Source organism: Motacilla alba, chromosome 21 (genome assembly GCF_015832195.1).
Source record: "Motacilla alba alba isolate MOTALB_02 chromosome 21, Motacilla_alba_V1.0_pri, whole genome shotgun sequence".
In the NCBI taxonomy this organism is placed as follows: Eukaryota; Metazoa; Chordata; class Aves; order Passeriformes; family Motacillidae; genus Motacilla; species Motacilla alba.
The window spans coordinates 7,137,637-7,152,317 of NC_052036.1; the positions used below are offsets into that span (position 1 = coordinate 7,137,637).

At 52.5% G+C, this 14,681-nt stretch overlaps 2 protein-coding genes across 3 annotated transcripts; both read left to right on the forward strand.

Moving 5' to 3' along the window:
- Positions 1-466: 466 nt before the first annotated feature.
- PINK1 (PTEN induced kinase 1) lies at positions 467-10,035 on the forward strand. The gene is made up of 8 exons (XM_038159601.1): positions 467-792; positions 2,680-2,979; positions 3,922-4,025; positions 5,647-5,829; positions 6,201-6,364; positions 7,327-7,454; positions 8,202-8,438; positions 8,845-10,035. The coding sequence occupies exons 1-8, from the start codon at positions 721-723 to the stop codon at positions 9,103-9,105; spliced, it is 1,449 nt and encodes a 482-aa protein (XP_038015529.1). The 5' UTR covers positions 467-720; the 3' UTR covers positions 9,106-10,035.
- A 130-nt stretch (positions 10,036-10,165) lies between these two features.
- AGMAT (agmatinase) lies at positions 10,166-14,635 on the forward strand. Of its 2 annotated transcripts, none has more exons than XM_038159602.1 (7): positions 10,166-11,740; positions 11,859-12,061; positions 12,820-12,868; positions 13,004-13,199; positions 13,536-13,715; positions 13,977-14,061; positions 14,169-14,635. In XM_038159602.1, the coding sequence occupies exons 1-7, from the start codon at positions 11,370-11,372 to the stop codon at positions 14,240-14,242; spliced, it is 1,158 nt and encodes a 385-aa protein (XP_038015530.1). In that variant the 5' UTR covers positions 10,166-11,369; the 3' UTR covers positions 14,243-14,635. The 2 variants fall into 2 exon arrangements, with proteins under 2 accessions (XP_038015530.1, XP_038015531.1); XM_038159603.1 differs by having other exon boundaries at positions 13,536-13,598.
- The last annotated feature ends 46 nt before the right edge of the window (positions 14,636-14,681 follow it).

The window sequence follows — 14,681 nt, forward strand, 5'->3', positions numbered from 1 at the left end:
CCCGTTCCCTGCCCCATTCCCCGTCCCACTCAGTGTCCCTCTCCATGCCCGTTCTGTGCCCCACTCCCATGCTCCACTCCATACCACATTCCGTGCCCCATTCCCTGCTCCACTCCATGCCCATTCCGTGCCCCATTCCCTGCCCCACTCCATGCTCCTTTCCCTGCCCCACTCCATGCTCCTTTCCCTGCCCCACTCCATGCCCCGTTCCCTGCCCCACTCCATGCCCCGTTCCCTGCCCCACTCCCTGCCCCACTCCATGCTCCGTTCCCTGCCCCACTCCCTGCCCCACTCCATGCTCCGTTCCCTGCCCCACTCCATGCCGCATTCCCTGCCCCGTTCCCCACCCGTTCCCGCTCCGTCCCCGTCCCGTGCGGGGGGCGTGGTTTCGCGCTCCCGTGGGCGTGTCTCCGGGCGCGGCCTGTCGCCATTGGCCCGCTCTGGGCCCCGCCCCCTGCCCAGACGCGTTGGCCATGGCGGTGCGGCTGCTGCTGGCCCGGGCCCTGCGGCTGCTCCCGCGGTGCCGCCCGCCCTGCGCGCCCCGCGCCCCCCCGCCCCGGGCCCGGGCCCGGGCCCGCCGCGTCCCCCGCGCCCCCCGCGCCATGGCGGCCCTGGCTGGCCTGGCTGCCGGCCGCCCGCCGTCTCTTCCTGCGCGGCCCGGCGGGCGGGCTGGCGGCCGTTGCGCGGCGGGGCCGCGGCGGCGTCTGCTTGGCCCTGGCCATGGCGCTGGGCCTGGTGGAGCCGCGCCTGGAGGAGCAGCGCCGGGCTGAGGCGGCGTGTCGCCACATCCAGGTGGGAAGCGGCCCGGGGGTCCCCCTGTGCAGCGGCTAGTGCGCCCTCTGTGAGGGGAGGGGGGGGGGCCCTGCCGCGGGGGAGGCATTCAGTCACCTCCCAAGAAGGGCACAGGAGGTCGTGGTCCTCCAGACATCCTTCATGAGAGAGAGGGTGGTCCTTGATGTGTGCAGCGCCTTGAACGTCCCCCATGAACAGCACAGAGTGTCAGTGCTGTGGGGAGCCACGTAGACCCCTTCTCTCCATGAAGGGTAGGGGCGTCCTTGCGTTGGGGAGTCCCTCAGACACCCCCCACTACGGGTGGTGGGAGGTCATTGCTCTGGAGAAGCCGTTAGACATCATCCAAAACAGGAGGGGGATTCTTGTGAGGAACCCCTCAGATGCCCCCTGTCAAGGGGAGGAGGGGGATCACTGCTGTGGGGAGCTCCCCAGACACCCTTGCTGAAGGGGACAGCCTTGTTTTATGGAGCCCCTCAGACACCCCTCATGAAGGCAAGGGGGGTCACTGCTGTGGGGGGCCCCCCAGAGCCCCTGTGAAGGGCACACTGGGGAGCCCTCCAGACATCTCCCCATCTCTCCTTGAGGAAGGTGGGGGGTGCTGCAATGAACAGCCCTCAGGCACCTCCCCAAAGGAGGGGTGCTGGGAGCAGACCTACAGGCACCTCCTTCTCCCCAAAAATAGCGTCCTGGGGAAACCTCTCACTTAGCAGCCCTTCATGACCCTAAAGCAGGTACTTTCAAAAGCAAGGGACCCTCACTCCCTGTCACTCCACAGAGGGAGGGGCTCAGGGCCCTGGTGATGGGGGTTTCATGTCCCAGGACACTGATGTTGATCCCCATGGGGACACTGTGGTGCTGGGCCAGGCCGTGCTGGCAGGGCATGGGGGACGAATGGTACTGAACTTATTTCCTGGGTAAAAATAGACCTCTGGTGCTCAGAGCCAGCTGTCACCTGCTCCACTGACCAGCAGACACATTCCCTGATGTTTCTCCTGAAGAGGATGCTTTCTCTACTCTGTCCTTGCTGGGGGTTGTTCCATTTGCTGTCCCTGGTCTGTGTTTGATGACACATCCCTAAGGTGTCACTGCTGCTTTGGGGCTGCAGCTCACGGGGAAGGCCACTCGTTTGTATCAGTATGGTGACAGCTGGGGCAGCACCAGACCTGTGGGATCATGAACTGTGATGAAACTCCAGAACAACCTCCTCTGTGCTGTTTTTCCACATCTCTTGATTTCCTCCCCCAGTTCCCTCCCATGTTAGATTCACTCTTCCTCACAGTCAACTGCCACAAAAAGGCCATTGCTTTTCCTGTTGCTGCTTTTAATTGGACTTTCTTTTAAATGCTGTTTGCCTGACTTGTTTATGGAGAGGGAGAAAAGTGTAATAATGCATCTGTTTTCAGAGGTGTTCAGTTAAACTTTTCTTTATACAACCACAGAATCATGGAATGGTTTGGGCTGGAAGGGACTTTAAGGCTCATCCCTTTCCACGCCTGCCATGGGCAGGGACACCTTCCACTATCCCAGCTTGCTCCAAGCCCTATCCAACACTTCCAGGAATGGAGCGGCCACAGCTTCTCTGAGAAAATGTATTTATATTCTAGATTGGCAAATGACTCCCCCTCCTGGTTCCTCTTCTTCCCTCAAAAAGAGCACCTTTAGAAAAGACTGGTTTCGGGGTAAACTGTGTCACACAAAAATGTATGGTCCACAGATGATCTTTCATGTGGTTACAGTGATTTGAGCCCAGTGGTTAGAGTCTGATTGAGACTTTCAGGTTGGACCATCCCACCAGGACGTGTAATACCACTGGCACACCAAGTTCTCCTTCGCTTCCAGGGAAGTCTGGGATAACTGGGTGGGTTTTTCTGTTCATGTTCCTTTCAGACCGTGTTTGTTGGGAAGAACAAGCCACAGAAAGATCCCCTGAGCTCCTTCCGCTGGCAGGGCTTCAGGCTGGAGGAGTATCTCATCGGCCAGCCCATCGGGAAGGGCTGCAGTGCCGCTGTGTACGAGGCAGCTATTCCCTTCTGCCCCGCTCCTCGGGATCCTGCCGAGAGCAGCCCTCTCCCAGCCCCGCAGCAGGACCATGCCTCAGCTTCCCAGGGGGCTGAAGAGGAGCCTGTAGTGAAGCACCAACCGAAAGGGGCTTTTCCCTTAGCTATCAAAATGATGTGGAACATTTCGGTAAGGAGTCGGCGCTGAATCCCCCGTGTCTGTTGCTGGGGAATTCTGGCTGGAATGTTTAATACTGAGGTGTTGAAAGCACTAATTATGGAGTGCAGGATGAGTGTGTCACAACAAAGCTGTTGGTAGGTGACACTGGGGATGTCGAGTGTTAGTGTAGAGTCCCAGAGCGAGGTAATTAGCATTCATCATCCTCTGGAATCGGCACTGAGAGCTGCTGCTGGAGCTGTTGGGTATGGAGGTGATGTTTTGGGAAGAAAAGGTTTTCTGAGGCTGGCTCTGTTGGAAAGGTCTAAGAAGGGGAAAGCCACTACTGCCAGTGATTTAGGAATTGGTGTCCTGTCAGTGTCAGGACAGAGGTGGGTTTTCTTCCTGAAGAATCAGTGGTCTCAGGGTGCACAGTAACCTGCCTGCTGTGTCGCCTTGCCATGAGTGACTATCCAAGATCTGCTCCAGTGCTTCCCAGCCTGGGTGACTGGAGACCCAGTTCCTCAATGTGGCTCTTCCATGTTTAAAAAAATCCACGTGGCTTTCCCCATTGATGTGACAAGTGAATATTTCAAGAGAATCTTCCAAAATGCCAACGTCTGGAATCCCTTGGTCTCCAGTTGTATGCTGGCATTTAGCTGTGGGCTCTTCCACTTGGGTTTGGAAGTTGAAAGTGAGTGCTAAGGTGTAGTTTGGATTGCTGATGGTCAAGGGTGCATTTGAAGTGACAAATCGATTTCTTTCTGCAAATAAAGGCCTTGTGGCCTCCCTTAGTGAACTCTTTAAGTAGTTAATTGCCTTCCTTGATTTTCAAGGGAGGGAGGTCCTGGAATTTGGTCTCAGTCGACCCAGCTCCAGACATGGTGCCAGCATCAGGATTATCTGCTTTCAGCTTGCTTTGGTGCCGGCTGATTTCGGAGCCGAAACCAACATGGGGTGTGATTGTTGTTGCAGGCTGGTTCCTCGAGTGAAGCCATCCTTGATGCCATGGGCCGAGAGCTTGTCCCAGCCACAGGCCTTGCCTTGTCCGGGGAATACGGAGCTGTCTCTGGCCGCAGGTAGGGAGGTGGCAAGGTGCTGATTTTATCCCTTGATTAATTTTGCAGCAATTTGTACTGTTAAGAAGGTGGACAGGGCTTTCTAGAATAGCTGCTGGAAGCAGGTTAACCTGGGGATTGTTAAGTTTGTTGTCATGCTGGGAATTGCATTGCTCAATATGTGGTCCAGAAGGGGTTGGAAGGGTGCACCAAGAATTTGGGGGCATTTGGGTTCCCACCAGAGTCTAGTGGGTCTTAGTCTCACAGTGTCTTAGCTTCCCTGTGTTGAAATGTGCTGGCATTTGCTGAGGTAAAGGCTGGAGGAGCCACTGGTTGAACACCATTTAAATGTGCATTGTGATGCTTTTTGATTGCACCACCGCAATCAGTAACAGTTTGAGTGTATTAAACATAAATGATTTCACTGTAATACAATTTGACTGTGAGGTTTGAGAACTGGTTTGAGGTAAGATGCGTGCTGGACGGAGATTGAAACTGTTTTAGTGCAGGAAAACTGGTGAGACGGGAAGTGGAAATGACTTAGTTCAAACTCTTTGATCTGAGTGGGAAGTGAGCAAACAGCATGAAGGTGGAAGATCTCACGGAAACTTCTAAATTACCTCAAGTTAGCTATCTTTTTGTTCAGAAATGCATCTTTTTTTTTTTCCATTTGAAATAATGGAGTCCATAGCCCAGATTGTCTGATTTAAAATTCAAATCCATCCCAGCTGCCAATACAAATGAATAATGAATGCTGTGCCCGTGGCTGGCTGGGAATGCAGTAGAGCAGCCAAAGGGATATTTGACATTCAGGGGATGAGAGATCTGTGTTGCAGACAATTAGGTAACCTGCTTTTCAGGGTAGGGAGAGCTTCCTGCCTCTGCCATAAAATAGAGGCTCTAAATTGATACTCCCAGTGTGAAGTTGACCTTTATTATGTCTAAGAAAGTAATTGCAGTTGGGTGTTATTCTCTAGAGCTGCTGTAGCTCTTTTTGAATGGAGAAGCAGCCTGTACCTGGCTCTGCCTGTGTTAGCAACATAGAAGGGTTAGTGGGGCTTGAGTAAAATGAAAGCTGCGTGTTATGTGTGAGGGTTTTTATCAAAGCTCTGTTTGTAGTGCAGGTAAAGCACCTTATTTCCTATTTGGCCATTGTGAAGAGGGAAATCCAGTTACAGAAGAGCCCCTGTGACACCTTGGTTGGCTCAGTTTGCTCTGGGAGGCACTGGGGTGGATTCTGAGCTCTGGAGAAGGTGCTGGGAGATGCCCGTGGCTGCAGTGGGTCTGTACAGGCTGTGGGTGCTCTGCATCCACCTGGGAAGTGCTGGGCTGAGATGCTGGTTGAGAAATGGGCCATGAAACTGCTGCCCATGCTCCTGCTCAGTGAATGGATTCCAAGATGTGAGTGTCTGACTGTTTGCTTAATGTGCAGTCCTATAATCCACCCTGTGCAGCTTTAATCTCTCTCTGATGAGGCTTCCAGTGCAGAAAAAACGTGTTTTCTCACTGCTGGGGAACCCTTTGGTGTGGAGGACGGGCCATAATAATGAAAAGTAGTTCCAGCAATAACAGCAATGTGCCTGGGATCCATCAGAACCAACTGAGGGATTGGTGCAATCTGTGGTGTCTTTCCTCTGCACAGAAAACCTGTCCTTGGGAGGAAGAAGCTGCAGCCTCATCCGAATATAATCCAGGTGATCCGAGCATTCACATCCTCTGTCCCTTTGCTGCCTGGAGCCTTTGCTGACTATCCCGACGTCCTTCCATTGAGCCTGAACCCCAGAGGGATCGGTCACAGCCGCACGCTCTTCTTGGTGATGAAGAAGTAAGTGGAGAGAAGCTGGTTAACGTGACTTGGGCACTCTGTCCCTGCAAAGCTTAGGTCTGGGCTGCTGCCAAAGAGCAGAGTATGCTCTTGGAAACGCCTCCCAGGACCTGTTCCAAGTCCTTGAGGTTCTGACTGTGCTTCCACAATGAAGACAAACCGTTCTTTTTAATAATTACCCCAAATTAAAATGAGAAATGTGGAGTTTGTCCCCATTTGTCTGCCCTTCTAAGTCTGAACTTCACCCCTAGTCTGCTCACACTGCTAGAGATGGAGTAGAATCAGTAATGAGATGAGCCAACACTGAGGTTGAACTGCCGGTGATAAGCCTCCAGGATGCTAATTCCCCTTTTTTTCCTTGTTCTGCCTAGCTACCCCTTCACGCTGCGCCAGTATCTGCAGGAGAACACTCCGGATGTTCGCCTCTCCACAGTGATGATTCTACAGCTCTTGGAAGGCGTGGACCACCTTGTTCGACATGGAATAGCACACAGAGACCTCAAGTCTGACAACATCCTGGTTGAATTTGATTCTGGTACATAGATCCCTGAGGATAAATGCCAGCTGATTCACAGAAGTGATTCGGTCATATTGGTATTCGGGGAAGTCTCACCTGGCTGCGTGTTTGGGGAAAGAAGCATCAAACCTTTTGAATAATCTCAGGTTTAGTTTTTAGCTTAGTATTTGCTGTGAGTGCAGCAAGTCATCGATCCTGTCTGTGCCTGAGGTTTCGGATCATTAACATGGACGTAGTGTATTGCTGAGATGATGGATTGCATGAGTACAGCCAACATTGACTGGAGCATCCGGGAACACCACATTTGGGATGCTGCAGGAGCCTTTGCTTCAGGCTCTTGGTTCTGTCATCTTTTTCAAGCCAAAGAGTACAGGGAGCCTCTTAAAATCCCACCCCTTGGCCAGGTTAATGGTGCTGCACCCTGGGATGATGAAACATGGGTTTGGAGGGAAGGGATGCAGCATTTTTTTCTACATGTTCTCCTGTCAGCCTCTAACAGCAGTTTTAATTACCTGAGCTCTTTTTTTGGTGTGATTGAGATTCAAATTGGCAGGAGCATTAGAAGGCAGGCGGGTCTGTGTGATTAGGAGTGGAAGAATTTGGTTGAAGAGTATCAGGGAGAAAGACAGAGAGACCACTGGAATCCACCCCGCCTTCCTGGAGACCAGCCCAAGAGGCGACAGAGGATTCTCTGTTCCCCAGGGCTCAGGATTTAGAATCATAAAATCATGGAATGGCCTGGGCTGGAATGGACCTTAAAGCTCTTCTCATTCCACCCCCCTGCCAGGGACAGGGACACCTCCTACTAGACCAGGTCACTCTGCTGAATGTCTTTGCCCACAATCTTGATGAAGGGATCGAATGCCCCCTCAGTCAGTTTGCAGAGGACAGTGAGCTGGGTGTTGCTATGATGTGGTGTTTGGTGCTGCCAGGTCCTCCCAAACTGAACCCTAACTCTGGCAGCTCTGTGTTGTTCACAGCTGGCTGCCCCTGGCTGGTCATCACTGACTTTGGCTGCTGTTTGGCGGATGAAAACGTTGGCCTGAGGCTGCCCTTCACCAGCTCCTACGTGGATCGGGGTGGCAACGGCTGCCTTATGGCACCTGAGGTAAATCCCTCTGTAGCAGTGTTTTGTGCTGCTGGTTTGCTGCTTGTCCTGGTGTTGAGGCTAAAAGTTTTGGTGCCACAGAAGGTTTGTGTCCTATCTTGAATTAGGCTTGGTAAACATCTGTGCTGAACTATGTCAAATAGGCACCTTGAGCTCTAACATGTGAAACGTAATCAGTTGGTGTTAAGAGGCATAATCAGCTTTTCCCCCCCACCCCAAATTTACTCTTTAATCTTTATTCAGGCCCCTTTCCGTGTAACTATTAAGAGTTTTATGCAGCAGTTGCAACAGTAGCTTTTGGCTAAAGTTCAAGACGGTTGTGAAATTATTTACAGTTCCTTTTTATTTCTTTGATGATAAGAAATAATAAAAGCCAAGACACCCTTAACTGTCTGCTGGACCTGGAGCACCTTGCCGTGGTGTTGGTTGTTCATCTGCAGGTCTCCTGTCTCCATAATTCCAGCAGGAGATAGCCCTTGGAACTCTGGGAATGCTGGTCAGGGGCAACGGCTAAAGCCTCAGTGCAGTGTTCGGACTCCTCCCAGCATCCCAGTAGGCTGAGCAGTGCCAGAGGCTCAGAGCATGCCAATAGGGAATATTTACAGCACAGATTCAGATGCAACCCACCTTTGGGTTCAGTGTCTAAGTTTATTACAGGGAAAATGCAGGTTTGAGCATTAAAAATCGAAATTCAGCACAGAGGCTGCACTCGAGCTGTTTATTTGAGTAGCCCCCTCTCTGTGGCAGGTGATCACAGCGTCACCTGGTCCAGGCACGGTGATCAACTACAGTAAAGCCGATGCTTGGGCTGTTGGAGCGATTGCCTACGAAATCCTGGGCCTGGCCAATCCTTTCTATGGCCACGGGGACTCCACTCTGGAAAGCAGAAGTTACCAGGAGGACCAGCTGCCAAGCCTGCCCAACCATGTGCCCCTCGAGGTGAGGCAGGTGATAAAGATGTTGCTTCAGAGAGATCCCAACAAGGTAAGAAACTGTTGCCTTCAAGATATCCTCTTTGGGATTATCCCTGGCAGATCATTTTGCCTTGGAGGGCTGTGGGTGCAGGGGTTAGTCTGGATCTCACTGCAGGATCAAAGGACAACATAAGGATCAAAGCCAAAAAAGTCTTTGCTGAGTGGTGCTGAATTGTTTCAGATGTTTGTGTCAGGACCAGACCTCACACTGGAGGGTTACACACATTATATATATATATATATATATATATATATATATATACACAGTAGTAGTCTGAAAGAGCTTTCTGATTCAGAGGGTGTTGCCTTTGCGGGGTGGGGGCAGGGAGTTTTGGAGGTGCCCATGCTCTGTGCTGGTGATGTGGCTGAGTGTAGCAGGATCAGCTAATCTATCTCCCCTCCCCTTCCTCTTGCAGAGGTTGTCTGCGAGAGTGGCTGCGAACGTGCTGCACCTGAGCCTCTGGGGTAAGAGTGTTGTAGCATCCAGGACCCTGAAACCTGACCAGATGATTGCCTGGCTGCTCTGCCAGTCTGCAGCCACCCTGCTCACCAACAGGCTGACAGAGAAAAGCCAGGTAGAAACCAAAATGAAGATGTGCTTCTTGGCAAATCTCGAGTTTGAAGACCTCTGGGCAGCAATATTCCTGTTGTTGGCGTGGAGAAGCCACTCTGGGTGAAGGAACCACCTGGAATATGAGCATCCCACATAAATGGCACTTTCTAAATGCACATAGGAGCCTGTCCTTTCTCTCTGTCTGCAGTCCTGTAGTGCTTTAGGGAACAAGGTGCAGGCCTGTGTTTAGGAGCTTGAGTTTCTCTCTAGCAAGTGTTAACCACGCTGCTTTTCTGTCCTTGCTAGAGGAGATGCCCTTGCTTCCTTACCCTCTGGGGGGTGGGAGTGTGGACCTTGCAGGTGTCCAGAGGTATGTGGTTGGTTTTGCTCCCGTTCGGGAATTAATTGACTTGTAAGTTGTGGGTTGAGTGAAGCAGATTCCTTTCAGAGAGGTGAGTGGGAGGAGGCACTGTCTGGCTGCATTTTACAGAGAAACAATTTAACACACAGAAATCCAAGCTGACAAAGGGAACTGCAGTCTCTGTTCTTGGGTTAACCACAGTGGTTGGAAACTCATTTTCCTCTGAGCTGTGAAATGACAGCCTGAAAACTTCCTGATGAGGTGCTGCCTGGTAACGTGAGCGTCAGCAGCATTAAAAACCTTGCAGTTGTACGCAGGATAGTGGAAGCACATCATCCTCAAATCCCGCTTATCGTTGTTCTTAACTGTTGTAGCTCTGTGGTGGTGGCTGCCCCAGGGTCCAAGGCTGAGTCAGACTCTCCAGTTAGGGATAATGCGCCAAACAAAGTGAGGTTGAGCAGCAGCCCCTGCTTAAAGAGTTCATTCTGATGCTGTGCTCTTTTACCTGCCTGTGTTTCCTTCAATGAAATAATATCCTTTGGTGTGGAGGACAGAGACATCGATCTTTAAATAACAACAGCCATGTTTATGAAACAGCATTCAATATCATGGCTGTAATTGTGTTTGGAGGAACTTGGGGAGAAAGTTATATATTTATGCTTGTTGCACAATAAATTAAAGATTTAATGTGGCTGTGGCTGTGTGGGTTCTCTCAATCCAGTTTTGGCTGTGGAGCATTGGTTCCAGGGTGTCTTAAACGCAAATTCAGGTCTTTCCAGTGCTGACTGTGGAACACGGTGTTCTACTCCAAGGGGTGTTTCCCAAAGGGGAACAGACCTTGCTGTGGGGATGTGTTTCGTACTCTGCTGCCTGGTAAATCACTGTCTGCTCCTGCAGTTTTCAGGTGGATGACAGTGGCTGATGCCCCTAATCATTACATGATAACCTGCACTCAGGCTTCTGCACATTATTCCAGTGGAGCAAAGAGCACAGAGCCTGGGGAATTGGGGGAAATGAGCTCTTGGGGGAGAAAGCTGCAAAAAAAGACCTTTGTAACATTGATCTGACCGAACAAAGTGTCTGCTGCTGTTTCTTACATTACTGAGCTCTTGCAGTATGTTTCTGCTGCCTTTGCTTTGTGTGTGCCTGAGTCTGGAAGTGAGTCCCATGCCCTGGACACTGCAGAGCCTTTTGAGGAGTAAATGCTGTTGCCGTGTGGTGGATCTCTATTCTAAGCCCCGTTTCTGCCATGAACGTCATTCCCGTGCCTTTCCCTCTCCCTCCCAGGTCCAGTCTCTATACAAGTAGGGAGTGGAATTACGGGCTGGAGCCATCCTGTATCAAGTGTGTTTGTATATGCCCAAGCAGGGTTTTATCTGCACTGATGAACTGCACTCACTGGAAACTTGCTTTCCCTGGAAACCGTTTCAATTCTGTCCTCAAAAATGGCCTAAAATGCTTGTCCTGCAGCTTGTCCCTCGGGTTCTTAAATCCCTGTTAATGCTTCCCCTGTTGCTTGCATTTTGCTCCCCCTGTGGTTCTGCTGAGGTCAGACTTCCCTTTTGTTTTCTTTCCTTTCTGCCTTCCACTAGCGAGACATTTTTATGGTTTTTCAGCATTCTGGGTGCTTTTGTGGAGTGCAGGTTAAAAGTACAGGCTGTTAATGCAACAAATGCTACTGTGCTGTCTGTCTGCAAATGCCCAAGGGGAGCAAACTGGGACATCTCCCAGCATGTCCCTCCCACCCTGTCCCACTAATCCCTGCACAGGCTCCTGCCCCTCACTGCTGTGTTTGTTCCCAGTGTTTGCCAGGACTATGCCATTGGGAAAGGGGGTGGCTGGGAGGGTGAATGTGGAGACTGGGCTGGATTTCTGCCCTTCCCTGGGCAGTGGAGTGTCCGGTGCACTTTGATCCCTGGAGGGAGGCTTGTTAGAGGCAGCTGGCACTCTGCCCAAGCTGGGAACGGTCTCCACAGCACGCCTCGCTGCTTCCCAGTGGAAGAGAGGGTGGGAGTGTGTGGGTCAGGATGAGGCCTCTGCTCTGGGCTGCCTGCAGCCAGCTGCTGCCCCGGGGAGCTGGGCTCTGCGCCTCCAAGCCAGCTGTGACCACTTTGGTGACCGCATCACACCACAGCCTGCGGCCTCTGGCCCTTCTGGCCGCCTCCAGCTCCCCAGCCAGTGTGTCTGCAGGGTTCCTCCAGCCCCTGGTCCCAGGGAGCAGAGCCCCTAGCTGCTGGAGCTCGCAGTTCAACGTGCCCCCCAGTGCCTTGCTCGTGGCCCGGCCTGTGGGGGTCTGCTCCATGATGAGGCTTCCCGTGCAGGCGTCTGCAGAGGGACTGGACGTGGCATTTGTCGGTGTCCCGCTGGACACAGGCACGTCCAACCGTCCGGGAGCCAGGTAAGGGCCAGCCAGGGAAGCTCATGCTTCCCTCTGGCCATCGAGCACAGCTCTCCTGTGGTGAGAGGGGTGCTGGGAACAATGCCTGGTGGCATTTCCCAGCCATGTCATCGCCCAGGTTCGGCCCGCGTCAGATCCGTGCCGAGTCGGCCATGGTGAGGAGGTACAACGGCAGCACCGGGGCGGCGCCCTTCGATTCCCTGCGGGTAGCCGACATCGGGGACGTGAACGTGAACCTCTACAACCTGCCTGACAGCTGCCGCCTCATCCGGGAGTCCTACCAGGAGATCGTGGCCTCTGGCTGTGTGCCCCTCACCTTGGGTAAGGAGCCCGTGTCTCCCTGTCCTGCCACTGCGTCCTGGTTCTGTCAGACTCCCTCTGCTTCTCCTGTCATTCAATCCAGGCTTGCTAGAAGGCGAGCGATGAATCTGTTTCCTGCCTGGGCTGTTGTATGGGTGTATTGTATGCTGTATCATGGGTGAATTCACAGGCTCTCCGCTGAACAGAACGTTCTGTGATGCCTCTTCCTTTGAGTCAAAAATGAGGAGGATGGGTCTGTCTGCAAATAAAACCAGTGACGTGTTTTTGGTGTCCTGTTGAGCAGGACCCAAAGCAAGAGCAGGTTTTGTCCCTTGTGTCCCTCCAGCTGAGCGAGCGCCAGGCTTTGCACAAGGCCTGATTTGGGTGCATGTTCAAGTTCACAGCTGTTAGTGCTAGGCATTAGTGCTGCTGAAGCCAGTGAGGGTGTGGAGTAATGAGGGGCAAGTCACCAGTTACAGCATCCTAGAAGCTGATCAAATGTCTCTTCATAAGCCAAATCAAGGATCCTGCTCCACAGTTTGCCCCTGCTGGCAGTTCTGCATATCTGGTCCTCCCTAGAAGGAAGACCAGGAGAAGAGAGAACCCAGGAGAGGTAGCAACCTGCGCACAGGAGTGTTAGTTTTCCTTTGGCAATGAAGCCCTGCATAAATAAGTGCAAGATAAATGCAAAGAGGGAAAAAATTACTTGGGAGCAAAAGCAATGAGCACTGAGCAGCTCCTGTAGTGTATGCCCCCCTCTTCCCTGTGTCTTCTTGCAGGTGGAGATCACAGCATAACATACCCGATCCTGCAGGCCCTGGTGGCAAAGTAAGTTTCTAGTCTGGAGATGGAGAGAAAGGACCTGGGAAAGAGCCTCAGCAAGGCTCCTGGTTTGCTGTCCCTGCTGTTGGCAGGGCCACCATGCACGGGACAGGACTAGCGTGGCCACCCTGTCTCGACCAGGCACGGTCCCGTGGGACTGGTGCACGTGGATGCTCACACCGACACCGGAGACACGGCTCTGGGGCAGAAGATCTACCACGGGAGCCCGTTCCGGCGCTGTGTGGAGGAAGGGCTGCTGGACTGCGGCCGCGTGGTACAGATCGGCATCCGAGGCTCCTCCTATGACCCCGATCCCCACAAGTACTGCCGGGAACAGGTAAACTGATCCGCACACAGAGCTGTGTGCTCCCCCTGCCATAAATACCACGTCAGTGACGTTTACTTGGCTTCAGAAGGGAAAGAAATGCATTTTTTGCCTCTTGATCCATGCCAGCGGCTTGTCTGCAGGACAAGCACTCCCGGCTCACTGAATGTCAGCTGAGTGGGGAGTTAGGAAGTGTGTGTGTGGAGTGGAAGGTGTTTCCAGGTGCACTTCTGCAGCTTTGCCCTGGAATGAGGATTGTTCCCGGTAGATATTCCCCAGTAGGGCAGGGGATGCTCCTCATCTCCCCCTTTTCCCATAGCAGGTGCCTGTGTGTCTGTGCTCCCACAGGGTTTCCGCGTGGTCCCAGCTGAGGAGTGCTGGATGAAGTCCCTGGAGCCGTTGATGAGGGAGGTGAGGGCACAGATGGGGGACAAGCCAGTGTACATCAGCTTCGATATCGATGGGCTGGACCCTGCCTACGCTCCGGGCACCGGCACCCCAGAGATAGCTGGGCTCACACCTGTGCAGGTGAGGGGACATGCTGCCCTGCCCAGGGGGAAAAGGCTCTTTTGCTCCCTTTAAAGGAGGTCGTTTCACCAGCACAGCAAAGTGGAAGTTTAGGGAGGCCAGGAAGTGTTTCCTCATGGTGATGAGGAAGGAAAATGTGGAACTGATATAATTTGGTCTGTAGAGGTTGGGTTTCCTTACTAGAATATGGGGAAAGCAGAGCCTGGACTGGTCTGCTAAGTCAGATGTGTTTCTTGATCCCAAATCCATTTTTTCCCCTAGGCTTTGGAGATTATTCGTGGCTGCAAAGGCCTGAACATAGTGGGGTGTGACCTTGTGGAAGTCGCACCAATGTACGATGTCTCGGGTGAGTCTGAAGGTGCCTGAGGGCAAGACAGGTGCCTGGCACAGGTGGCTGTGGGTGAAAGCTGTTGGATACACACAGATTTCCTTTTTTTTGTCTTGTTTTCTTAGGCAATACAGCCCTCCTAGGGGCAAACCTACTGTTTGAGATGCTGTGTGTCCTCCCAGGAGTGAAGACACTGTGAGGGCAGTTCCCACCTGCCCTGAGGCAACGCTTCTCTGTGCCCTCAGCCAGGCTTTCCATGTCCCCTTCCCTTCAGGCAGCTGCAGCCAGCATGGGCTTTGCAGCATGAAATAAATGCCATTTACTACCAGAAAAGGTATTTTTTAGCTGGGAAACTGTAGGGAGCAGGCTAGATACCCCATTTAATTGGGGTCTGGAGCTTTGGAGCTGGCCTAGGAAAGGCATAGATGAGGCTAATAACATTTTGCCTCTGGAATGATTCACCCAGCTCACAGGGCTCCTGGAAAAACTGTCACTGGTGAAAGGTTTGTCCCATTAGGATGTTGCAGCAGGACAATGAATGTAGAAGAAGGGAGGACACGAAGGGGGCCTGAGCCTCCTGCTGTAAGAGTAGGGAGATATTTGACTAGATTGCCTGCTGGTGGAATAACCAGGAGTTT